The sequence below is a fragment of the Pinus tabuliformis genome, chromosome 9 (genome assembly GCF_031772625.1).
Source record: "Pinus tabuliformis cultivar Carrire ecotype Pingquan chromosome 9, CPIR1, whole genome shotgun sequence".
NCBI lineage: Eukaryota > Viridiplantae > Streptophyta > Pinopsida > Pinales > Pinaceae > Pinus > Pinus tabuliformis.
The window spans coordinates 37,235,100-37,262,009 of record NC_142307.1 but is presented as its reverse complement, the minus strand read 5'-3'; the positions used below and the strand labels follow the sequence as shown (position 1 = coordinate 37,262,009).

At 38.3% G+C, this 26,910-nt stretch overlaps 2 protein-coding genes across 5 annotated transcripts in view; both read left to right on the top strand.

Moving 5' to 3' along the window:
- Positions 1-900: 900 nt before the first annotated feature.
- The window catches only part of LOC149147022 (DNA mismatch repair protein MutS, type 2), a 163,782-nt gene continuing 137,772 nt past the window's right edge, over positions 901-26,910 (top strand). Inside the window, exons 1-3 of one of the 4 annotated variants that reach the window (XM_089439825.1) lie at positions 903-1,187; positions 1,315-1,474; positions 2,197-2,366. The gene's annotated coding sequence lies outside the window, so the exon portion shown is untranslated. Of the gene's footprint in view, positions 1,188-1,314; positions 1,475-2,196; positions 2,367-26,910 lie in introns of all 4 variants that reach the window. The other 3 variants (XM_089439827.1, XM_089439824.1, XM_089439826.1) reach the window with 3 other exon arrangements.
- On the top strand, positions 21,657-22,061 carry LOC149147023 (uncharacterized). Its single transcript, XM_089441689.1, has one exon. The coding sequence runs from the start codon at positions 21,657-21,659 to the stop codon at positions 22,059-22,061; it is 405 nt and encodes a 134-aa protein (XP_089297815.1).

Here is a 26,910-nt window from a genome sequence, read left to right as displayed (position 1 = left end):
TGAAGGTATAGATCCAGTAATAAAAATGGCTAAATAAACCAAAACCGAAATAAACACAGAGAATATGACTGTAAACTGCAAATAAACACTGTATACCTCCAGATCTTAAAAATGACGCAGCTAGGGCTACCGGAAACCTTTTTGCGTGAAACGAAAGGGGTTCCTCACTGGAATAGATGCTCCCAACACAATAGAGCAGTCCTCTCGGCCCGAAAGCAGTCAGAAATAGTAGATCTAGGAAATGGTAGTCGGATGTAGTTCTACCAGTTTCAGATTTGGATCACCAACGAACGCGGCCCTCAAATAGCTCTGATACCATGTAGGAATTTACAGGGTAAGTTCCTCAGACAGAACACCAAAGGACACTGCTCACAAACAGATCACAGATCAATACATTAGTATTTTGACGTGGTTAAAACCCTCAAAGAGGGAAACAGTCCACGGCCTGAGCCAACGCGGCCACTTCAGGCAATTTATTAATAAAAGAATGAAAATTTACATATGCTTCTCTCATAGACGGATTACCCTACAAATGACCCTCCATGCTCTTTAAATAGAGATCATGGACCAATTGGGTGTTAAGCCACAGATCAAGTGTCGGTAATACCGAGGATAGAATGAACCGTTGGATCACTACATATTGTGACCGTCGGGTTGTAAGTTACAAAATGTACAAGGTAAAGAAACACACTTTACCTAACTCTATACTAGACCAAATTGTACTTAACTATTTCCTATGTGTCAGAATATCCTAAAATCACACCCTTCCATACACAATATCACATATATTTCACTAAATTTAAAATGCAACCAATTATTTTTTTAATTTATTTTAAACAATTATATAGCGCCAAAATCCCCTTAACATTTGTATGACTTCTTCGTGGTGACTCCGCCTCACCCATGTCAATTTTAAATCGAAAGCTCCACATTAATGCAAACTTCATCAGCGACTTATCTGCCTTATATCGATGGTTGGAAACATTTTAGCACAGTTCCATGGAACACACACCTCATGAGAAATAGCTCGCGTTTACCTTGTCTGCAAGAGTCCAGGATCTACCTTATCGTTGGCGCTGCTTTGTGTTTTTGCCTCCAATAATTTCGGCCGTGTTGGCCGCTGGGGGTTTTCGGACATAACGGCTGGCTTTAGCAGAGAAGTGGTTTTGTCAAGAGCGGCAGCAATGGTGATAAATGGATTCTCTGGTTTCCATACGAAATTTTTCGCAAAGAGGATGTATTGAAGTTTGTTATTTGGTTTTAATTTCAAAACCTTGACGTAAAAGACTTATTTAAATGAATTCTTTGGTTTAGGGAGGAACGCACAAATGAATTCTCCAACTTTAAAAAAATCGAGAAGCAGGTCATATTCAAATGAATTCTTCGGTTCAACGCAGGAAATCTCGAACGTTCGAGTTCTGTGATTCTAAGTTCAAAAAGCAGAACACGTTTTAATGAATTCTCTCATTTTAAGGTATAATTGTGACTCTCCGGTTCTGATTATAATTTTAAACATTGGAATTAAAGGCTTTTCATTATAACTGAACAAGTGGAAAATTTTCAATCCAATTCGACTGTCGGACATGTTACAAGTATATGCTGAAAACATTACAATGACATGTTGTTCATCTTCAATTTTATAAATTATAGAATTGACTTACTTCCATTTTTCCCATGATCCCTTCTTGTGTTCTGCTTGCTTGAGCCGACACTGTCTTTGGTTTGCTTGGCCGGGCGTTTCAACTTGCCTTGGGATTCCCCAAGTCCACTTCTACCTATCTTGGTTAGTCCATTGGGCTCGTCCATCACCGAGTCTGGTTTTGCCCCTTTGCCTCAGTCCCGCCAAATATATTATGAAACCATCAGAAAGGAACAGACTACTTGTTAGTCGAACGTTATTTCCAGTGGGTCCTTCCAAAGACGTTGTCAGAGTCCACAGGCTTGTTTGAAGTCGTCCAGGCTCATCCGTTCCATTTGTGCACTTCTTTTTTGTATTGGGCTGCAGTCAGGAATATATTTCTCCTCACCCTAGAAACTCTTGGCGAGTGACAGCGTAAAATCTCTCTTTTCTCCTTCACTTTTCGCTCTCCCAGCTCGACTGTTGTTTTTCTCAGTATCTTCTGGAACCTCCTGTTCTTACATGGTTCCGGGTTTTTGTCCACTATATTGACAAAGCTTCGATGGCCAAATTGACAGAAACAGGTACTGCGATTGGCCACAAGAAAGAAGAAAATGATGCCCATTGATGTAAGACCGTCTAATTGACCCTGCTTGGTGCATTTCAACGACAGGAGGTTGCAATATGGTGGCCTTATGCTGCCTCAACGAATTATCAGATATCCTCCTCATTAGGACTAATTTCAAAGGTTAGAAACATTAGAATCCCAACAATATTCTCCGGGGGAATATTACTTACTCCAAAATGTTTGCATTCATCATTCATTCAAATTGGGTGATATTTGGCTTGATCTTCCCCTTTGTAACAGTTTCCCAAGTTTTTGACGTCTTTGTTATTGTTCGAATTTGTTAATCATTTGGTTGGGGTCGTTATTCTTTGATTAATTGTTCTAAGATCTGTTTTCATCCTTATTCTTCATTTGTTATTGGCTACTTGGTCTGCCATTTCCTTTGCATTTCTTCCGACCTAGTGGAATTCTATTACTTTGAAGCCTGAACTCACCTCTTTTAATGTTTTTTTATTGGGTATTTATCTTCCAATTCAAGGGGCCTGGTTTTTCTTGCATCACAATGATGACGGTTTGAGAATCCCCTTCCACTATTATATCCTTCACTCCCAACTTTTAATCTGTAATCTAGGTGCTTATGGTCCCTTGCTCCACCAACATAGGTACTTTAAGGAATGAATTTCTGTTCTTGGTTCTCGGACTTATACAGAGATATCAGTCTTCAGAATGGCTACAAGGCCTCTGTTATAACTTATTTCAACTCATTGTATGTGTAAACCCTATCATGGATTTGAATAAACTCCAAATCACTCCAACATTATTACAGAGCAGAAAATGCTTTTCTTCAAGACCACATGAGCTCAGCATTGGTACCCATATATAATTGCAATTTCTGGCTAGCAATTAAATATTTAATTTTTCTTGAATTTTCACCAAGGGAACTTCAAGGTTCCAGTCCTCTCAATGTCAAAACGACTCGTCCCATAGTGATTTATACAAGTCATTGTTACCATATGGACTTCATCATTAACTTCAAACTAATGATATGTATCATGGGATGAGAAAAACCTTGCCACCTTTTTCTCTAGCTGCAATGCCTTACTGAGCTGGCCAAGTGCTCCACCTGCTTTGGGTACTACTTGCCTTGAACTTGTCATAAGCCCTATTGGCTCTCAGTGTCTAGTGCGCTGCCACATCACCCTGGTCAATGCCTTCTCATCATGCCCAATTAGTAGATCTCTAATGCCCTTGAGGTACCTGAGAAATTGAAACATGGGTTTTGTTTCTCTCTTCATGGAGACCATTTTTGATGTAATGCAGGTGAGAAACTGCCAAATGATGCCCCTGTTCTGCCACTTGGAAACCTGTAGTACTTGTGGACCAGCGTTGACCAGCCATAACTTGAGCATGCCTTCACTGATTGGACAAATCCATGTGGTATGTCATCATATCATCAAACTGAATATAATAGGACAAAGTTCAATTTTTGACTTCTTGGACCATTTATGAGAACTATAATTGTCTTGGGAAGTGTGAAAAGTTGATAATCGTGAGATTTCCATGTTGAGAACCTAGTTTTAAAAACCTGTTCAGTCAGACTGAAAATCGGTCAAACCGATCGGTTAGCTCCCTGAGATATCAAACCGGCCCTCAAATTTGATTGGTTGGTTGGTCAGGACCGATTGGGTAACAAATTGTCCGGTTTTGGTATCAAAGCGGTTGGTTTGGCCAGATTTGTACCTGACTAGCCGATTTTTTGTAAAAAAATGGCTGCTTAGGAAGTCACATGGTTGGGCATGTTGATGGGAATCCCAAGTGGTTTTTGGCGGTGGTTTTTAGCAAACCATGGTAGGCTCCCTTCTAGATCTGCGCCCCCAAGCTTATAAAAGGATGCGTAAGCTCCTATTTGCCTCACACATTTGATTTCTAGTGTTTGTGTGCATATGAGAGCTTGGACAGTTCTGCAACAACATTGAGTTTTGGAGTAGCAACAAGAAGTTTGGAGGTTCTTTGTCATCTTGGAGCTAGTTTGGAGTTGTCTAGTGGAGTTGGGGGTGTTGATCCCATTGTAGATTTGGTAGTTGAACCAAGAGTTGAAGGAAGTGAACCAACAAGATCAAACATGGAACATGGTGACTCGTGAGGGAAGCAATAGTCGTGCAACTCGACAAACTCATGCTTCTAGTTCTACTAGGCGTAGTGATGTTGCTCATTCTACTACTAGTATTGCTATTGAGGTTGGAGAGGAGTTTGAGGAGTCCTCAAACTTTGAGCTAGATGATGCTTATGTAGCTCTTGGTGATGATCACATGTGTAATAGTGGTGACAAATTTGATGAGTGATCATGTCGATCAATGGTTTGTCATCGGCTAGTGGCCTACTAGCTTGAGTTGTAACATTGTTTTTGGATTCAGGAGGCCATTTAGAGCCTCATTGTAGCTTTGTTTTGCGACTCTACAGGTCATTTAGAGCCTCATTGGTTATGTATTTTGTTAATGATATCATTGATATGTATTGCACTCATTTCCATTTTGATATATGCAACCTTACATGGTATATAGATGACAAGAATTTCCATATTTTTATCTCTAATGGTTTGGAATCATGGTTTGTAATCTTATATATATATATATATATCTATTTTTTTTTTCATTAAAAATAATTATTTTATGTATTTTTTCCAATTCTGGTTTTATTGAATCCGGTTTCGGGTTTGAATCACTGTTAGATAGGTAGCTGGTTCGAACCTAGTTCTGGTTTTTAAAACTATGGTTGAGAAACATCTGAGGGGTATTGCACCAAAGTCAAGGTCACCTATAGACTCAATAAACTCATAACCATGTGGTAAGACATAGGTGCACCTGACATGGGTTGGACTAGCCCTTACATTGGTGATCACCCCTACAACAACAGGCTCCCCTAAAACCATAAGTCCTAAAGTAAGTGCATTCGAGGCTCTCTAATCCAATCGAAGACGAAACAAGGGAGAGATGAACTTAAAGGGACTGGCCATGGTATAACCCAATACAAGGTATAGAACACCTAATACAAGGCCTCATATGTTTGGTATAAGGATTTAACTTGTGACCTTGGGCTTGAAATGGTGTGAAAAATGTGTAATGATATCTGTGTACCCCTATTAGTATAAGGAATAACAACTGGCTCCAATAGTGGAACACATACTCCCCTTAGGATGATGTGGGAACCCTAGAATCTTACACTTGTCATGTGGAGAAAACTCACAAATAGATGTAAAATATTGGAAGAGGATAGGATCAAAGTCCTATCCCTTCCTAAAATGGCAAAATCAAAATGAAATAGCACAACTAAACTAGGAAATGAAATAGAGACGACTAGAATAAAATGCAAATGAAATGTAAGAAACTAATCTAATGCTCATGTTACCCACCAAAAGTGGGTGAACCCATAGGAGAAAAATTTTCTCCCACACTTTGCATTCAACCGGCTAGGCAATAGCCCTCGATGACATCGTGCCATTGCATCTCCGTCACTTGCATTAGTCATATACCTTCTCACCCATTTGGCAAGAGCACATGGCCGAAGGTGGGCTGCAAATCAAAACACGATTTATTCATTTTGCAATCAAGTGCTTATGCTTGTTTGTATTTGGGCTTTTGATATGAATCATGGGGTGATCTGGAAGGAGGGGTTTTAGTCGTGATCTTGTTCCCTCACCTTAAATGGAAGGTTGATCTTCGATCTTAGGCTAGTGGGACCTCCGCTACTGGTCCAATGGGTATAGGAGGGCCACTACTCTGGAAACCTTGATTGAGATAGTGTGTTTCATTTGTCCCTGTTCCACACTTACCACTTTCCATCTTACATTACAAGCCCTTATTCCACCTCCATTCTTCGGGTTCAATTGACCATTGGTTCTCTGAGATTTGGCACTCATACATCGACATACTTGGGTAGGGCTTAAAACTTTTCCTTGGGAGGTTGATGTAGCTAAAAGAAAAGGAAAGAGCATATAATGGCCATAAACAAAATTAAAGAAAGAGTATCAAAGTGCAAAAGATGGCTGAGATATACACATTAGCAAGTGGGAAAAAGCCTAATACAAACTCTACCTCACTCATTATGGCTGTAGTATACCTAGGGGGGATAGTATGGGGTACAGAGGGAGGTACCCAAGGGAATAATGTAATAATGGGATGGGCCATAGTTAATAAATAAAGTGGTTAACCCACATCATGTAAGGGACCACAAGTATTTAGCAATAATGTGATAAACCCATGGTATTAGACGTATGGTATTGAGAGACCCATGGTAATGACCCATGGTATTGTATGTATGAAGCTTATATAGAGGCTAGAGATTCCCCATTGAGGGATGTCAAGGATTATTGTATTGGTAAGCATATGGCTTGTGGAGTGTTCTCCTTCCTTAAGGAGTGAATGTATGGTGTTACCCTACCTGAAGGGTTTTTATATTAATAAAGATCTGAAGTTCATCTATTTCTCTCTTGTTATTTCTGGGCATATTTGTATTCTCATATATTTGCAGGTTAGATCTATTACAATGGCCAACACTTGGTTCTTGAGCACCATATTGCTTTTATACATCATGAAAAGAACCTTTGCATGTCCCAACCCCGATGGGCAATGATTTGCGCCATCATTAAGGGGTAATACAACTGCTATACATCATACAAAGCAAACTCTATCCCTTTGAGCTACGAGTAGTAATACAAAGAAAAATCAAACAAAAGTAAAAGGCGCAAAAGAGGGGTGGAAAAACAAAGGCTGAGTTGGTAACTCATGCATCCATGATTGCTCCCTCATGATTGCTCCCTCCTCACATCTATACACTCAGGATGTGGGTCCCCATCGTGCTGGTCCCTTTGACCATGGCACTTGGCCGTGAAGCCTTCTCTCCTTCACTGCCATCATTTTTCACGTAACACCTATCGATTGAATAGTGGACTGAGGAAATGTTACTTCCCCTTAGGGGATGGAAACACTCAATAGGGTTGTCCTTTAGTCACTCTTATCTAGGTAATGTTGACCACACTCTATCAACAAGTCCAAGGGAGCATAATGCAAAGATGCGAAGAATTTTTTTCAAAGTTCAAAGTTCAAAGTCATCAGCCATAATATTGTATCACTGTAAACCCAATTTTTGCAAGTTATATTGTAAATGATGCTAGTATGACTGTCTATTTATGTAACAACACCTAGGTAAGCCTCTGATTTTGCAATGAATTTCATCCTAGGAAGTTTTTTTAAACTCACCGAATTATGTGTGTTTCTAAACACGGATAATCGGCAAAGTTTTTCTTCCAGCTTAAATCCCAAAGCTAGGGTGGAATCTTTTGACAAGGTCTTAGGTTAGTCCTAGTGTTATATCGAGTCTTTGTAATAGTATGTTTGGGAATAATTTAAACATATTTGGCTAAATTATTTTATTACAAACATACTTTGTCTATACTGGATCATATTGTGTCATGGAATTGGGTAATGTCATGAGGATCTATATGTAAAGGTGTATTTGTGAAAATTCTGTTACTGCAACAACTAATTTATTTTACCTACTTATTTTCCAATAAGTTATTTACGAAAACCCTTCAGTAAACATTAAAATAAATTCTACTGCAGACATCACACCATAATACAGAAACAAATACATGCACAAGAATCAAACACATCAACACAGATGTTTTCAAACAATTGTCCCCGGAAAAACCCAATGTGGGAAAACCGGTGCAGCAGAGGAGGATTTTATTAATCAGCGATTCTTGAGTACAACTGGGTGCCAAATTGGCTTACCCAATAGAGATAAATTCTCTAGCACCCTCGCCCAGACTCAGCGTCAGACTCGCTGGCCTCTATGCAGCTCCCTGACCCTCTGCGTCAACACTGGGCCTCTCTGCATCACCCACGCAGGCCCTCTAGTGACTGTGCAGTCCTACTACCTCTGCATTTGCTGCTCTAATCTCTGCGCTGATCTTGTGTTGCTGTTCTTGCCTCTATGTTCCATACTTGCTACGTCTTGCTGCAATCCAGACCATTGGTTCGAATTTCTCAGCAAACCCCGCTCCAGAAGTCGAACTAACTGGTCTCCCTCATTGTGTTCTCCAATTGACCCTCAAGCCTTTTCTTATACTTTTCCTTTTGGTCCTTCAGTGACCGAAATTACATCTCTAATCAACGATTAAGATTAGATTTGGCTTGATCTATGTTTTTTGGAACCCTCTAACCCAATTTTATATTAATACCCATTAATATTTTATTTTTCTTAAGTTTAGACTTAAGATATTAATTATTTTAATATCTCTTAAACCAGGTAGAATTTGCCCAAACCATTTCTGGGTATTGGAGATCTCATGTGCTTGAGCCTCTCCACCAATTTTTATGGCTAGAGCACACTCGATGCTACCCCAAATCAACATGTTTCCTCCTTTGAGGGTTGAATTAATTGTAATATCTTGATGTAAAAATACATTTTAGTGCATGGTCCCTCATACTTAGACACAGGCTAAGATATTTGAGGGTGGAAAAAATATTAATCCCCTCTAGTGTCAATTAATTAATTTTTCTGGCTAAATTAAGTAAAAATCCTATGCCAAAAAATTAATTAATTTTGAGTCAAAAATAATTATAGAGGAATTAAGTTCTCTCCACATGGAAAATAATAAAAAATTTATGGGTCAAAGGAAAGTAAATTTTTGAGGTCCCCCACCAAGGGAAAAATGAATATTTTAAGAAAAATTGAGCCCTTGGTGGTTAAGTCAGTCAAAATTTTGAGAAAATTAATCTCAAATATTAATTTTTGGATTAATTAAAAGTGGGTTTTAAGAAAAATTCAAAATTTTCCTCAAAATTAAAGATTTGACGGTGTAGATTAAAAGATCAAGTTATTTTCAACGGTCGAGATTATTTTGACAACGATCAAGCCAACTAACCATTATTTTCCACTTGGAGGGGTTTCTCTATATAAAGAAGTCATTTTGCTTCTATTGAATATTTTTGGATGATGTAATTTTTGAACGCTGGTATTGAGCTACTGCTCTCATGGGAACATTTTATATCATAATATAAAGACTTTGAGATTCAGTTCATGGTGCTTTTCTTCTGCTGATCCGTGGCATGTGTTAGCTATGTGTGATCTTATTTTAAGTTGAATATTGATTAATAATTGTTATTTCATTTATCGGCGATAAGAACATTCTATTGATATATTCTATCTTAGGTGATCTAATTCACCTTATGATCTAACAATTTTCTTAAGAATATAATAGAGATTTACAAGTATGCTAGCCCTTGGGCTCTAAGTTCACAAACCGTTGGGAAGAATTGACTATGTTTGGGCTTTGAGATTTCTTTATGGTATTTGATTTTGTAGGATGGTTTCAGCTAATATTTATTTTTCCTAAAAATTTATTTCTCCAAAAATTTTAATTTTTGTAAATATTGTATATTTGTAAATAATTTTTAAAATATCTCTAACCCATTTGTTTTGCAGCACTTGGGGTTTTATAATTTTTTGGGGTTTTATTTTTTGCATATATATTTGGGGTTTTGGGCATTCTTTCATTCATTTGTGCAGGTGAATTTCAAAGTTGATCAAAGGATTTTTGATGGGGTTTTGAGGCAGATCTAGGCTTAGGAAGGCAATATCTAGCTTCCAATCTAAATGTCCAACTTGAAGAGGAAGCCGTCCAACATTTTTTGCAGCAAACTTGTGGAGAAAATTTTGTTTGCAGGGTTTCAATTTTTTTTGAGACCCTAAGGCTCAACCGTCTAGCCTTTTCTAGCCCTCTTTTCCCCACGACCTCCTTGGTTTAGCTAGCCGCAGGCCTAAAAATTCCCCGACCTACCTGTTTGCCCTAGCCGTGGGCCTAAAAAGGCCTTGACCCCTCTTTAGGACCTAGCCATAGCCCTTAAAGGGCTGTTCCCTTGGCCGCTAGCCTTCCTAGGGCCTTTTCTCCGCTAGCATCAGCCTTTCTAGGTTTGACGTCAACCCTAAGGGGCTTGTCTCCCCTTGCCGTGGTCTCCTTTGCCCATTTTTCCTTGATCTCTGCCCTTGTTTGGCCTTTCTAGCCCACCATTTGTCATTTATAGCCCTAGTCTTGGGGTCTTACAATCTTCTAGTCCTTGTCCTAGCCTTGTATTCAGTCATCTTTGATTTTCGCATGATTTTAGTGGGCTAACATTTGGTTTTGTAGCATTTATTTGAGCTAGTTTGGTGTTTGCAGGTATCCAAACTCATTGGAGGTCAATCTAGCCTTCAACTAGGCCTTAAGGTCTTTTGGTTTGCTCTCTAACCCTTTTGTTTCATCACAGTCCTAAACTTGAATTCTGAAGTATTTTATGACAACAAAATATTCAGGGCCTAAGCATACTCTAAATAAGCCTAAATTTGCTAATTGATCACCTAAGACATTTATAATTAATCTAAAGTTGAATTTAAGTGCATAAAAATGGGTTTTTTGTGGATTGTTGGGTAATATTCAGATTTGATATGTTTGCTACAACCACATAAAAATACCTACAACAGTGATTAAATTTCATAATAGTGGCATAATAATTCGTTGGTAATCATATTTTGTCATTATATTGTCACTTGCACTCATTGAACTTATATCTCTATACATATTTGATCAATTTTTGAGGGTTGTCATAATAATTTAAGTGCTGATATTTACTGCATAAAGATCTGATATAAAATTTGCAGTGGTGATAAAAGTGGTTGGAAGTCATCTAATCTCATTCATCTTTTGTTTCTTATGCCTTGTGGATTTCGGATAAGTGTCTAATTGAGTATTTGGGTGATTTTCTTATTGCTGCAGTCATTTGTTTATTGGCTGATCCATATTGCATTTCTGCATAATCATCATCTATTTGCACTCTTGCATTCACACACATCAGTGCTCCAATCATGTTGATAAGTGTTTAACAAGTTTGGATAATTGCTCTAAGTGTTTAACTCTCTCAATTTTTCACTGCCATATTGTCATTGGATAAGTGGATTCATTGCTCATTGTTAAGTTGGATATCTCTTGTAAGGCATCTAATTTTCTTATCTAATTGACATATTGAGTAATTGTCTATTTGTATAATTTTCTGGCATCGTTAAGTTTTGAGCTTCTTCTTGTGGTTGGGATTGTTATTCGTTTACTTGTTTAAGCGCCCTATTGTTCATAATTGAAGATCATCATAACTAGGTACTTAAACAATTTTGATAATCCCACCTTAAGAGCACTCGCATCTTGCACTTGCATCTTAGGATTAACCTCTTGCATTAAGTAATTTACTTCCAAGCATAAGCTTGGTTGATAGAGAGATAGGCCCACCTTTCTCATCTAGCTTGAGGAGTCTAGAAACTATTTAGGGATTAACACGGTGACTTTGCAGTCTTCAAAGCCACAGTCTCTGCAGTGCTGGAGGCATCAGGTAGTTACAACTTAAGGGGAGGTATCGTTAACTAAGCCTCTGCTTGCTTCCCTTGGCTTCTCTCTCACAACTACTCTAGAGACTAGCTTCAAAACAATTAAGAGGGAGGATAAACTTATATATATATATATAAACTATAATAAACCAAGATTTTGCATCTTGCCTGGATTGTAGGATTTGCATTTCATATAGGATAGTGTAGGAATTTACAGGGTAAGTTCCTCAGAAAGAATACCAAGAGGACACCGCTCACAACCAGATCTCAAATCAATACACCAGTATTTTTGACGTGGTTAAAACCCTCAGAGTGCAAGGAGGGAAACAGTCCACGGCCTGTCCCAACGTGGGTACAGACAATTTATTAATCAAAGAATGAAAATTTACATAAGCTTCTCTCATGCACGGATTACCCGAACAATGACCCTCCATGCGCTTTAAATAGAACTCATGGACCAATCGGGTGTCAAGCCACGGATCAAGTGTCGGTAATACCGAGGTGAGAGTGAACCGTCGGATCACTACATATCGTGACCGTCGGATTGTAAGTTACAAAATGTACAACGGTAAAGAAACACACTTTACCTAACTCTAACCTAACTCTATACTAGACCAAGTTGAACTTAACTATATCCTATGTGTCGGAATATCCTAACATCCCCCCTTAAGAACAACTTGGGATAGGATTGAAGGATTTACAAATATGACACAATAGGAGAAGGAAGGAGGCACTAGAGCCTATCCCCCCTTAGTGACAACTTCCTGAACTCCAAGCATATATCGAAGTTTAGTGAACTTCGCCTCTGTGAGAGCCTTTGTGAAGATGTCTGCAACCTGATCATCTGTTGGACAATATTGCACTTCAAGAACATGGTCATGAATGAGCTTTCTGATGAAGTGCATGTGTAGTTCAATGTGTTTGCTGCGCTGATGCTGGACTGGATCTTTGCATAGCTGAATGGCACTTTGATTATCACACCAAAGTGTGGTTGGATGCTGCTGCTCAAAGCCAAACTCTGATAGGATCTGACGAAGCCACAAGGCTTCCTTACTAGCTTCCACGGCACCACGATACTCTGCTTCTGCTGATGAAAGAGAAATGGCAGCCTGTTTCTTACAAGCCCATGTAATAGGTCCTGAACCAAGAGTGAAGACATAACCGGCAGTAGACTTCCGATCATCAAGGTCACCAGCCCAATCAGAATCAGTGAAACCAACTAACAGAGGAGCTGCTTTGGCACTGTAATGAATCCCAAACTGTACTGTACCTCGAACATAACGAAGTATTCTTTTAGCTGCTTTCCAATGACTTTCACGGGGGTTTTGCATAAAACGAGCAACAAGGCCAACAGCAAAGGAAAGATCAGGACGAGTATGGGTTAAATACAAGAGTTTTCCGACAAGTTGACGGTATAAGGTAGCATCAACTTCAGGAGAAGTACAAGAGACTGAAAGTTTGACTCCAGACTGAAAGGGAGAAGTGGCTGGCTTACAGTCTTCCATGTGAAAATGACGAAGAATATCACAAGCATACTTGGACTGGGAAAGGAAAATACCCTCTTGGGATTGCAAGACTTGAAGACCGAGAAAATAGTGTAAGTGTCCTAAGTCTGTCATTTCAAATTTCTTTTTAAGGCTGGACTTCACATGGTTTATAAGGTTGGGATCACTACCAGTAAGAATAAGATCATCAACATAAAGAACAAGGATGATGAGAGAGTTGCCCACTTTCTTGGTGTAGACAGTATTGTCAGAATGACACCTAGAAAAGCCAGATTCTAAAAGAAAGCTATCCATTTTGGCATACCAAGCTCGAGGAGCTTGCTTGAGGCCATAAAGGGATTTCTTAAGTCGACAAACGAGGCTGGAGTCTGTTTGTATGAAGCCAATGGGTTGTTCCATATAGATTTCTTCCTGCAAGTCACCATGCAAGAAGGCAGATTTAACATCCATTTGATGGACTTCCCATTTTAAAGAGGCAGCAAGGGAAAGAACAAGGCGGATAGAGTTCATTTTGGCAACTGGAGAGAAGGTTTCAGTGTAGTCAATGCCTTCAACCTGTGAAAAGCCCTTAGCAACTAGACGAGCTTTATGTTTATCAACTTTCCCATCTGGTCCATACTTGGTTCTGTAAACCCATTTGCATCTAACAAGTTTGCGTCCCTTTGGTAGAGGAACAAGATCCCATGTATCATTTGTCATCAATGAATGATATTCTTCATTCATAGCTGTTTCCCAATGTGGATGGCCTGAAGCTTCTGCAAAAGTGTCAGGATCATGATTTACTGGAGCTTGAGCCAGTAAAGAAGAGGCTCTTTCAAACTGAGAACGTGTACGTCGCTGATCTGTAGGATCACCGGCAAGATCACCTGCTGCATCCCGAGTAGCACGGACCCATCTTGGAAGTTGAGGATCCTGAGAAGGTGGGGAAGGATTATCATCCTCGCTTTCATCATCAGAAGAAGAAATGTTTTCAAAGATAGAAGAGATAGGAAGAGGTGGCACATCCGCCGGACTAGGCTCGCAGGCCGATTTATTTTCATCAAATTTTACATCTCTTCTAATGATAACATTTTTGGACTTAAATGGAATAAGTCTATAGCCTTTTACATCTTCAGAATATCCAACAAAAGTACATTTCTCACTCTTAGGTTCTAAGGCTTTATGCTTTTCATCTGGAATATGGGCCCATGCTTCACTTCCAAACACACGAAAGTGACTTACATCTGGTTTAATGGAACTCCAAGCTTCTTCTGGAGTGATATTCTCTAGAACCTTAGTAGGAGTGCGATTGATTATATAATTTGCACAATTAATTGCTTCGGCCCAAAAACTAAGACTGAGTCCTTTAGATTGCAGCATACAATTAGCCATTTCCTTTAAGGTGCGATTTTTCCTTTCAGCTACACCATTTTGTTGTGGAGTGTATGGAACAGTATGTTGCATTTGAATTCCATTTTCGGTGCAAAAGTTGATGAATGCATTTTTAACATATTCTCCACCATTATCAGTTCTTAGCTTAAGAATTTGATGTCCAGATTGTTTTTCAACAATGCTTTGAAGGCCAAAAAGGTGGTAAATACTTCGCTCTTGAGTTTTAAGAAGTATACCCAAGTGCGTCTGGAGAAATCATCAATGAAAGTTAAGAAGTACTTGCAGCCAGAGAATGAAGCAACAGGAAGAGGACCACATAAATCACTGTGCACAAGCTGTAAAGGGGCTGAGGCGTGCCAAGAGGCACGTTTGTCAAAACTGTCCCGATGATGTTTTCCGAGTACACATCCGGAACAAACACCATCTTTGCAAGATACCATAGGAAGACCTGTCACCATGTTTTCTTTACATAGATGCTGAAGGGAGCGATAGTTTAAGTGACCATACCGCTCATGCCAAAGTTTGCTCACTTCATCATTATGAGCAACAAATACTGAGGGAAGATGGGATGACCCAAAGTTGTGAAACTTATACAACCTTTTGGAATCATCAGCAAGACCAGTAGCTAGAATCTGTTTAGGATCTTTTAGATCCTTGATTACAACATCATGAGGTGAAAATTCAACAATTTTACCTTCACCTGAATGAGTTATCTGATAGACAGATAGAAGGTTGCAGGATAAGTTTGGAACACATAATACATCATTGAACTGACCATTGTCTAGATGAACAGTTCCAGTCCCTACAACATTAAGAGATCTATCATCACCAACATATATATTTTTGGTGTTACAATCATTTAAAGAAGAAAACATGGCTTGGTTTTTGGCCATGTGACAAGAGGCTCCAGAATCAATGAGCCACTCATGAGAATGAGAAGAAGAAGAAGATACATTTAATGCATAACCAGACTGAGATGATTGACGATGACATGCAGAAAATGCCGTTCCGGAAGTTGAAGTTGAAGTAGGCTCCAGATGGATGTTATGTTTCTTCATTGCGGCTTCCAAGGCTTCCATCTTCTTAAAGCATTTAGATTCTAAGTGGCCATCTCGATTACAAAAGTTACAATGTCTGTCAGTCTTCTTCCATTTGTTTTTATTGGTCTTGTCATATTGCTGAAATGATCTTTCATCTTGAGGCTGAGTTGGTTTAGGACCATTCCTTTGAGGATAAGACTTCTTAGGATTCTTTGAATTTGGTTGCTGCTGGGCGGCTAACGCTTTCGAGGAAGAGTTTCCAAGATTAAGAAGACCAAGGTGTAAGAGTTTTTCTTGTTCTCTTATTAAGGAATCACAAAAGGAGTCAAAGGAAGGGGGCTTGTAGTCTTTGCCTTGACAAATGAAAGCTTCCCTGGTAGAATGGAAAGTGGAAACAAATACAGAGTAGGCTGGTCCCAACTTAGTAAGGATGGAATAAATAAGGTTACCATCTTCTTTCTTAACTTTAACACCTTCCAAGAGATATCTAAGGGTCTTGAATTTGGACAAGAAATCTTCAATGCAAGAAAAATTATTAGGATCCAAAGTAAGCAACTCATTCTCAAGTTGATGGGCTCTAATTTCATTTTTAATCCCAAAAACTTTAGCAAGTTTTTCTAATGCTTCATGAGGAGTTTCAATTTCTGCAATGTGGAATCTAAGATCAGGAGAAACAGACATTCCTATCAAACCACGTGCTTGATCTTGTCGATTTTCCCATTTTTCGGCCTTGTCTTCATCTTTGGGTTTCTTCTCTTGGTCTGTGGCTATTCTGAAGAGACCTTTACTTCTAAGTAAATCTCCCATGTAGGCTACCCATTGGAAGTAGTTAGTGCTGTCAAGAATGACTTGGCATGGACTTTCCATTTTTTGAAAAACAACTGAAGCTGAAGATGCTGAAAGTAAGTGGTCCAATGGATAGATCTCGAAAAAATAGGCGGTTTTAAAAAAAACGGCTCTGAAAAAGGCTTCCGGATGAAGAAGTTATGGCTTTTTGAAAAAAAATTGTTGACGTTGCCGGCAAAGTGCGCGAATGTGCGGGAATGAAAAAATCCGCCCCCACAAAATGGAGACTTGAACCCAAGACCTCTACTCTCTTAAAAGGTCTTTGAACCAATTGATCTATACAAAATATTTGAGAGAGAGAGAGAGAGAGAGAGAGAGAGAGAGAGGGGGGGGGGCTCGATTTGCGTGCTTGCCTTGGGAAGACTCTTTTCCCCTACAAAACACAAAACACAAAACACAAAACCCAACACGAATATCCAAGGAAAAACGAACCTTACGGCTCGAAGTTAGCTTTAGCCAAAAAACTAGAAATTTAAAAAAAAATCTCAAAGTTAGCTTTTAGCCGAAAAACTAAATATTTTTCTCAATGTTTCTGATTTTCCGAGATCACACTAAGGTGCAGGGAAAAGAGCATACGCATGAGAAAAATCCTTTCTTTCTGTTTCTGATTTGCCCAGATCGCACAGAGTCGCAGGGCAAAGAGCATACGCAGAAATGAAAGGTATAGATCCGGAAAAAAAAAGGCTAAATAAACTGAAACCGAAATAAGCAGAGAGAAAATGACAGTAAACTGCAAAAAAAAACACTGTATACCTCCCGATCTGAAAAATGACGCAGCTAGGGCTACCGGAAACCTTTTCGCGTGAAACGAAAGGGGTTCCTCACTGAAACAGATGCTCCGAACGCAACAGAGCAGTCCTCTCGGCCCGAAAGCAGTCAGAAACAGCAGATCTAGGAAACGACAGCCGCATGCAGTTCTACCGGCTTCAGATTTGGATCACCAACGGACGCGGCCCTCAAATAGCTCTGATACCATGTAGGAATTTACAGGGTAAGTTCCTCAGAAAGAATACCAAGAGGACACCGCTCACAACCAGATCTCAAATCAATACACCAGTATTTTTGACGTGGTTAAAACCCTCAGAGTGCAAGGAGGGAAACAGTCCACGGCCTGTCCCAACGTGGGTACAGACAATTTATTAATCAAAGAATGAAAATTTACATAAGCTTCTCTCATGCACGGATTACCCGAACAATGACCCTCCATGCGCTTTAAATAGAACTCATGGACCAATCGGGTGTCAAGCCACGGATCAAGTGTCGGTAATACCGAGGTGAGAGTGAACCGTCGGATCACTACATATCGTGACCGTCGGATTGTAAGTTACAAAATGTACAACGGTAAAGAAACACACTTTACCTAACTCTAACCTAACTCTATACTAGACCAAGTTGAACTTAACTATATCCTATGTGTCGGAATATCCTAACAGATAGTGGAGCATCCTTTAAAGCAACCACTGTTCATTCGGTAAGTTGGTAAAAATCTATCTTAAGCAAGTAATTGACTCCATTTAAGGCACTGGTCAATCTAATCTAATCCTTTAAACTTGCTATTTCAACCAAGTTGCTAGGCTATTCAGTTGTGTCTCCCAGATTTGTTGGTTGCCAACGAATCTTCCATCTTCACATTTCATAGGGACTACCCCCCCATAGTTTGCTGTAGGGAGACAACTAGAACGGAGAGGGCCAGGATCAGATTGACAACCCCCGCATTAAGCGTTATCGCATCTTTCCTGTACACTTTGGGCAACAACATTTTCTGGCGTTGTTGCTAGGGACAAGTTTATCTCGTTCTCGATGCTTTAACGTCATTCTTCCTTATATTCTAATCATTTTCATCTTTTTAATTTATCAAACGCCACATTTTCTGGCGCTTTGATATCTCACTAATCTCCTTATCACCTTGTTCACCTTTTTGCACATTAGCACCTAGACATTTGGCTTAGTTTCCTTTTGGGGTGGCAACTCCACTTATTCATCCATTCTCAAGAGCTTATACTAGAAGAAATCCTGGTAGCTTGGTTAACCTCGCTCTCGATGCTGAAAAGGCTCTAAGAGCTCGATTAAAAAAATTACATTCTAATAAGCTTTTAATCTTTCTCGAACAGGAAGCCCTCCTTGATATCCCCTTGCTTTTCCTTGATCCCATTAGTCAGGACTTCATGGATTTCTATAGGCCTTGCAACTTTTCCAATATCAAGGGGAAACCCCACAATCTGCCAGATGTTGGTATCGATAAGATCCCTATGTTTAAGGGGAACAATGCAATTACTACTGATGCTCACATCAGGAAGTTCACATCTTTCTTGCTAAGACATGCTCACATTGCTGCCCACAATCATGAATATGTCAAAATGAAGCTCTTTGTCCTCTCATTAGAAGATGATGCATTGCAGTGGTACTTGGACAAGCCTGATAACTCTTTTGATTCTCTTTAAGCTCTCATTAATGCATTTAAAAGGAAATATGGGGATAAGAAAGAAGGAAGGTATCTTTCCAAAGCCATCAACAACATAAAGAAAAATGAGAATGAAACAGTTGAGGAATTTAATCAAAGATTCAATGGCATTATCAAAGAAATGACTCAGGATTATAGGCCTCGAGACAAGTCTCTGTTAGAGCAATGTCTTGAAGCTTTTAGTGTCGATACATCTTATGAAATTAGATGTGCAAAGCCGACTGATTTAGCCACTGCTCAAGCTGTTGCCGAAGAATCGGAAAAGGATAAGAAAGCGTCTGGAAGGGGACTTTGATCTTATCATTAAGCAGGTTAAAGGTATATTCTCATGTAAGAGTGATAGGCTTAAAAAATACAGGAACGTTGTATGGGATATTGTTGAGTTATTTGATGCATTTGGTCTCCAGATCATTCCTAGAGAAGAAAATAGTCAAGCAGACGAACTTGCCATAGCTGCTTCTCCCTTCCACATATCTGATAATTATATGAAAGATAAGGCCAAAAAGGAAGTAATTTTAGATCGTCAGTTCCAGATAGCATAGAACATTGGCAAGTGTTTGATGATGAGAAACAAATTGTTCGCTTTCTTAATCACTTGGATGAGTTTGAAAAATTTCAAGCATGCTCTAAGGAATAAGGGTCTGATTCTAATAGTAAAGATGTGAAAACCCTACTCCCAAGAATATTGTAGCTATGGAACAACTCTTTGATTGAAATGATGGTACCAAAAAGGGTGATGAAAAGAAGATAGACCCTGGTGAATTTATTGAAGTAAATATCGGTTTCCCCAAAAACCCAAAAATTGTCAAAATTGGTAAAGGGACTTCTAAGGAGGAAAAGGAAAATTTGATTGATTTGCTCATTGAATATTGTGATGTCTTGGCCTTCTCTTATGATGAGCTCAAGGGTTATGGGAAATATGTTTTGAGCATACTATTCCCTTGAAGGATGAGGATGCTAAACCATTTAAGAAAAAGCTTAGGCAAATCAATCCTAAGCTTGCCTCTCTTGTTCAGAAAGAGTTACAAAAGATGCTTGCTATATTGGTATCATCAGACAAACTCGACACTCTTCCTAGTGTTCAAATTTGGTGATGATTAGAAAGAAAAATGATACAATTAGACTATGTGTTGATTTCATAAATCTTAACCTGGTTTGTAAAAAAGACAATTATCCTTTACCTAACATGGAAAATATGCTTCAAAGGATAACTGGATCCAGTATGATGTCATTATTGGATGGGTTTTCTAGCTATAATCAAGTCTGGGTTAAGGAAGAAGACCGACATAAGACTACCTTCACCACGCCTTGGGGTACCTTTGAATATCTCAGAATGCCTTTTGGGTTAACAAATGTAGGGGCTACTTTTCAAAGGGCTATGGACTATGCTTTCAAGGAATTAATTGGTAAGATTATTGAGATATATCAAGATGATCTCACTGTTTTTTCAAAGGATGGTAAAGCTCATATAAGCCATCTTAGACAGGTTTTTGACAAATGTTGAGAATTTGGCATATCATTAAATCCCACCAAATCTGTATTTGGGGTGACTTAAGGAAAATTACTGGGTCACATTATCTCCAAAGATGGTATCAAAATTGACCCTGAAAGGGTTGAGGCTATTCAACAGATTCCATTGCCACATAATATTAAGTCCCTTCAATCTTTTTTAGGGAAAACAAATTTCCTTAGGAGATTCATTCCAAACTATGCTGAAATTGCTAAGCCCATACAATGTTTATTGAAGAAGGATGCTAAATTTGTTTGGAAAGCTGAAGGTAAAAAGGGATTTTAGGATATTAAAGATGCTATAAATAAGGCTCATGTACTAGTTAGCCTAGACTATTCAAAGGATTTTATGGTCTTTTCATTTACATCCGAAAATACTATAGCAGGCGTCCTGTTGCAGAAAAACAAAGAAGGCCATGAACAACCAATTGCCTTCATGAGCAAATCCCTATAGAATTCAAAATTAAATTATAGCATTATTGAAAAGCAAGCCTATGCATTGGTCAAATCCCTCAAGCATTTCAGGACATATGTGGGATATTCCAAAGTCATTGCCTTTGTTCCACACTCCACTATCAAAGATATATTAACTCAAACTGATTGCTTAGGGACTTGTGCCAAATGGGTGACCAAGATTCAAGAATATGATCTTGAGATTAGACCAACCAAGCTTGTTAAAGGACAAGGATTGGCTTAGATGTTGATAGAAAGTAATGAAAAAGAATTGGAGGTAGTTTGCCAAAATGAAGTGGTTGAAGCTTCTGTTTCCCTCGAGCTTCAGAAATCGGAAAAGATCGAATGGTATAAGGATATTGTTTATTATTTGACAAATCTCATGCGCCCTGATCATATGGTAGCTCATAAAAGAAGAGCTTTTAGGCTAACGACATCCAAGTATTGTATCTTAAAGGATGGCCTGGGATGGAGAAATCCAAATGGAATAATACTTGGGTGTGTAAATGAAGATGAGGCTAAGAGACTTATCATGGAATTTCATGCAGGATTTTCTAGGGGACATTTTGCGGCAAAAACCACGACCCACAAGATTTTGGGTGCTGGATATTATCGACCTACCATTTTTTTAGGTGTGCATAAATTTGTCAGAAATTGTTAGGAATGCCAGTTGTTCATCAGAAAACAAAAATTAACAGCTTTACGTCTTCAAGCGGTTATAGCAGAGGCCCCTATTCAGCAATGGGGGTTGGATTTCGTCAGTAAATTTAATCAGAATTCTAGTAATGGCTATTCATGGATTTTGACTATGTCAGATTACTTCACAAAGTGGGTTGAGGCCGTTCCATGAAAGCATGCCACAGAGAAGGCCGTCATGGATTTTATTGAAATTCAGATTATCACTCGTTTCAGTGTTCTTGCCAAAATTACAACAAACAACGCCAAAGCTTTCAGTTCTTTTGAGTTCTCTTCTTTTTGCTTCAAGTATGGTATTGTTCTATCTCATTCCTCGAATTATTATCCCCAAGGAAATGGTCTTGCAAAGTTAAGTAACGAAAATTTGATAACCATCATCAAGAAGATAGTTGGGAATAACAAGCGGTCTTGGGACAATAAGATCAAATATGCATTATGGGCAGACAAAATCACAAAAAAAAGGGCTACTAGAAAAAGTCCTTTTGAGCTTGCCTATGGTCTGGAGGTGACTTTACCTGTTCATCTCAAGCTACTAGCTTATCAACTTCTTCAACGTTTTGCAGATGACAAAGATGCAGTGTAGAAAATAATAGATCAAATTATGGAACTTCATGAGGTCCACCAGAATACTTTCGATAACCTTTGTCAAGGACAGGTCAAAACAAAGGAAAAATTTGACAAATCATTTCGAAACAGGTCTTTACAAGTTGGTGATATGGTATTATTATGGATTCGCAGAAATGAGAAGCCCTACAATCATGGAAAGTTCGATAGTTTATGGCTCGGTCCTTATATTATTAGAGGAATTGCTGGAACAAATTCTTTCTGTCTAAATACTTTGGAAGGTGATCCCGTAGAATTCCCAGCAAATGGACAAATGCTCAAATTGCACTACAAAGATGACATCTGATGCCATAGGGCATCCTTTGTATTCTATTTCTAACCCTACACTCTTAATTAGGATTTCATTTATGTCATTAGTTAGTTTTCTTTCCTGCATTTAATTTTATGTCTTTATGTTTTGATTTGTTAGAGTAGATTTTTCTATTCCAGCAGATGTTCTATATATACATGATGATTTGGATTTTGAATGGATATCTATTTGATGGACTTCTGTTTTCTTGGATACAAGATTCCGGATTCTTACATTCCTTCAACGAAACGTGTCCCCAAGTAGAGCTAGATGTTGACCACACTTTGTCAACAAGTCCAAGGGAGCATAATGCAAAGATGCGAAGAAATTTTTTCAAAGTTCCAAGTTATCAACCAACACATCGTATGATTGTAAACCTAATTTCTGCAAATTATATTGTAAATTATGCTAGTCGTCTATTTATTTAACAACACCTAGGTAAGCCTTTGATTTTGGCAACGAATTTCATCCTAGAAAGTTTTTCAACCTCACCGAATTATGTGTGTTTCTGAACACAGATAATTGACAAAGTTTTTCTTCCATCTTAAACCCCAAAGCTAGGGTGGAATCTCTTGACAAGGTCGTAGGTGAATCTTAGTGTTATATAAAGTCTTTGTAAAAGTATGTTTGGGAATAATTTAAGCATATTTGATTAAATTGTTTTACTAGATCATATTGTGTCGCAAAATTGGGTAATGTCATGAGGGTCTATGTAAAGGTGTATTCCCCCTTTGAGGGTTGAAGTAATTGCAATATTTTGATGTAATAATATATTTTAGTGCATGGCCTCTCATACTTAGACACCATGGCTAAAATATTTGAGGGTGGAAAAAATATTAAACCCCTCTAGTGTCAATTAATTATTATTATTATTATTATTATTTTTTTTGAAATAAAAATTCTAAGCCATAAAATTAATTAATTAAGTGAAAAATAATTATAGAGAAATTAATTTCTCTCGAAGTAAAAAATAATAAAAAATTCGTGGGCCAAAGGAAAGTCAATTTTTGGAGGTCCCCCACCAAGGTAAAGATGGATATTTTAAGAAAATTTGAGCCCTTGGACTTTGATGGTTAAGTCAAAGTCAATTTTTTGAAGAAATTAATCCAAAATATTAATTTTTGTATTAAATAAAAGTGGATTTTAAGAAAATTTCGAATTTTTCCTCAAAATTGAAGATTCGAAGGTGGAGATTAAAAGAAGATCAAGTTATTTTCAATGGTCAAGATTATTTTTATGAGGATCAAGCCAACTAGCTGTTATTTTCCACTTGGAGGGTTTTCTCTATATAAATAAGTCATTTTGTTTCTATTGAATATCTTTGGATAATGTAATTCTTGAATGTTGGTATTGAGTTGCTGCTTTGCTGGGAACATTTTGTATCATAATAGAAAGACTTTGGGGTTCAGTTCATGGTGTTTTTCTTCCGCTAATCTGTGGTATGTGTTAGCTATGTGTGATCCTATTTTGAGCTAAATATTGATTAATAATTGTTATTTCATTTGTCGGTGATAAGAACATTCTATTGATATATCCTATCTTAGGTGACCTGATTCACTATATGATCTGTTATGAAACTAGCTCACAAAAAGATAGAAAAAAGAGATCAACACCTTAGAATTCAGCCTCTTCGAGGGGGCAACCTCCTTTACATTACACAAATGAGCAATTCTTGGATGATTCAAATGACAAAACCTCTTTTCTATATATAGGAGTCTAAGGAGTCACAATATAACCCAAGCCGACCTAACAATAATAATATGAATCCACAAAAATAACAATAGAGGGATTCTATGGGGCACAATAATAAAAATATGGGAACAATAGGGGCACAACAATATTAATAAGGGATACAACTGCAATAGTAATGGGGTAATCACTAGTATTATAGGGACCAAACATGCCCCTCTCTTTCAAAAAAGTGTTGTCCTCAACGCTTGAGTAGTTCTGGATGCTTCTGTATAAAATTCTCATTCTCCCATGTGGAATCTTCAGCAGATAAGTTCTTCCACTTGATGAGATACTTCGAAATTGATCGATTACGTAGCTGTCGAGTTCTTGTTTCTGTGACTGCTTCCGGTTCCAATATAATTTTTCCTTCCTCATCAAGTTCTAGCAATATTGTTTGAACTGGGAGCTTGTCGCCTATAACCTTCTTTAAACATGAAACATGGAAAACTGGATGCACTCGAGACGCTGCAGGAAGCTCCAATTTGTATGCCATTGTACCAATCTTTTGCAACACCTTGTACGGACCATAATACTTTGGTGATAATTTATTATCTTTCTTAGCTTGCTTGAGGGACATTTGTTTATATGGTTGTAGCGGTAGGAATACCCAATCACCTACATCAAAACTTCTTTCGCTGCGATGTTGATTTGCCTGTCGTTTCATTCTATTCTGTGCCAACACGAGGTTATCCTTTAAGAGTTGGAGGACTTGTTGTTGATGTTCTATGTGATGTTCCACTGCTTGAACCTTAGAATTTTCTCTTAAATATGATGTGATGGATGGTGGCTGATATCCATAAAGTGCCATAAATGGGGTCATTTTTGTTGCTGTATGGAAGGAAGTGTTATACCACCATTCAGCCAGAGGCAACCATTTGACCCATTGTGTCTGTTTATCAGATACAAAGCAACGAAGATATCCTTCCAAACATTTGTTTACTATCTTAGTTTGCCCATCAGATTGAGGATGATAAGATGAGCTATGAGCTAACTGAGTACCAAGACAAGAAAATAATTCTGTCCAAAAATTTCCAGTGAAAATGGGATCTCTGTCACTTACAATAATCTTTGGGTTTCCATGTAGCTTTTGAATTGTTTCCATAAATGTAGTAGAAACTGTACTGGCTTTAAATGGATGTGATAATGCACAAAAGTGTGCATACTTGGTAAGTCTGTCAACTACCACCAGGATGACACTTTTTCCCTTAGACTTGGGTAAACCTGTGATAAAATCCATTGAAGCCTCCTCCCAATGTTGGCTTGGAATGGATAAAGGTTGTAATAGACTCGGGGTCTTAATTGTTTCAACTTTATTTTGTTGGCAAACCAAACATTCCGCCACAAACTTTTGAATATCCGATTGAAGGCCATCCCAAAAAAATTCCTTCTTAACCCTGTGGTAAGTTTTTAAAAATCCTGAGTGCCCACCTAAGGGAGAAGTGGGCAATTCCATAAGAATATTTTGTTTGAGTTGCGAATTCTTACAGAGGTATAAGCAATCTTTGTACCATAATGAATCATTTTGCCAGCTAAATGTATCAGATGTACTGGAATCTTGTTGTAACTTTCGAACACTTTTTCATCATTCTTCCATTCCTCTCTTGCTTCGTTTATCCAATCTGGTTGGATAATATAAGTGGCGCACAACAATGCTTCCACATCCTCATCCTTTCTTGAGAGTGCATCTGCCACCACATTTTGCTTCCCTTTTTTGTAGATGATTTCAAAGTCATAACCCAACATCTTTGTGACCCACTTTTGTTGCTCTTCAGAGGATAATCTTTGTTCTAAAAAGTATTTAAGGCTATCATGATCCGTTTTTACCTTGAAGTGTCTTCCCATTAGGTAGGGTTGCCATTTCTTAAGTGCATTTAGTATTGCCAACATTTCCTTCTCATAAATAGCTGTGTAAAAACTTTCCCTTGATTGGACGACTTTCAAAAGCGATGGGTCTTTCATCTTGCATTAAAACAACACCAATTCCATTTCTGAAGCATCACATTCCACAATAAAGGTTTTTGTGAAGGCCGGTGTAGCTAAGACGGTGCTTGGCACATTGCCTCTTTAAGATGTTTGAAGGCCTTTGTTGCTTCTGGAGTCCATGAAAATGCATCTTTCTTCAATAATGTTGTTAGAGGTGCTGCTATTCTCCCATAATTCTTAACAAACTTGCGATAATAACCTGTCAACCCGAGAAATCCTCGCAGATGCTTTATGGATGTGGGGATTTTCCATTCCTTAATGGCTTTAATTTTGCTAGGGTCTACCTTAACTCCTTCATGAGATACAACATGACCCAGATATTCCACCTCTTGTACTCCAAAGAAACATTTGGATCTTTTTGCATATAATTGTTTCTCCTCCAATAGTTGTAGCACCTTGTCAACATGTTCAACATGATCCTTCCAAGACTTGCTGTAGATTAGTATATCATCAAAAAATACTAACACAAATTTTCTAAGGAAGGGTTTGAAAATGGAATTCATCAAACTTTGAAATGTAGAAGGTGCATTGGTAAGGCCAAAAGGCATGACCAAAAATTCATAATGACCCTCATGAGTTCTAAATGCTGTTTTTGGAATGTCTTCAATCTTCATTCTGATTTGATGATATCCTGAACGAAGATCCAACTTGGTGAAGTAAATTGATCCATGCAATTCATCAATGACATGAATGGGAAACTTATCTTTAATAGTGAGCTTGTTGAGCTCCCTATAATCCGGACACATGCGCCATGATCCATCCTTCTTGTGTACCAATACTACTGGAGCAGAGAAAGAACTTTGAC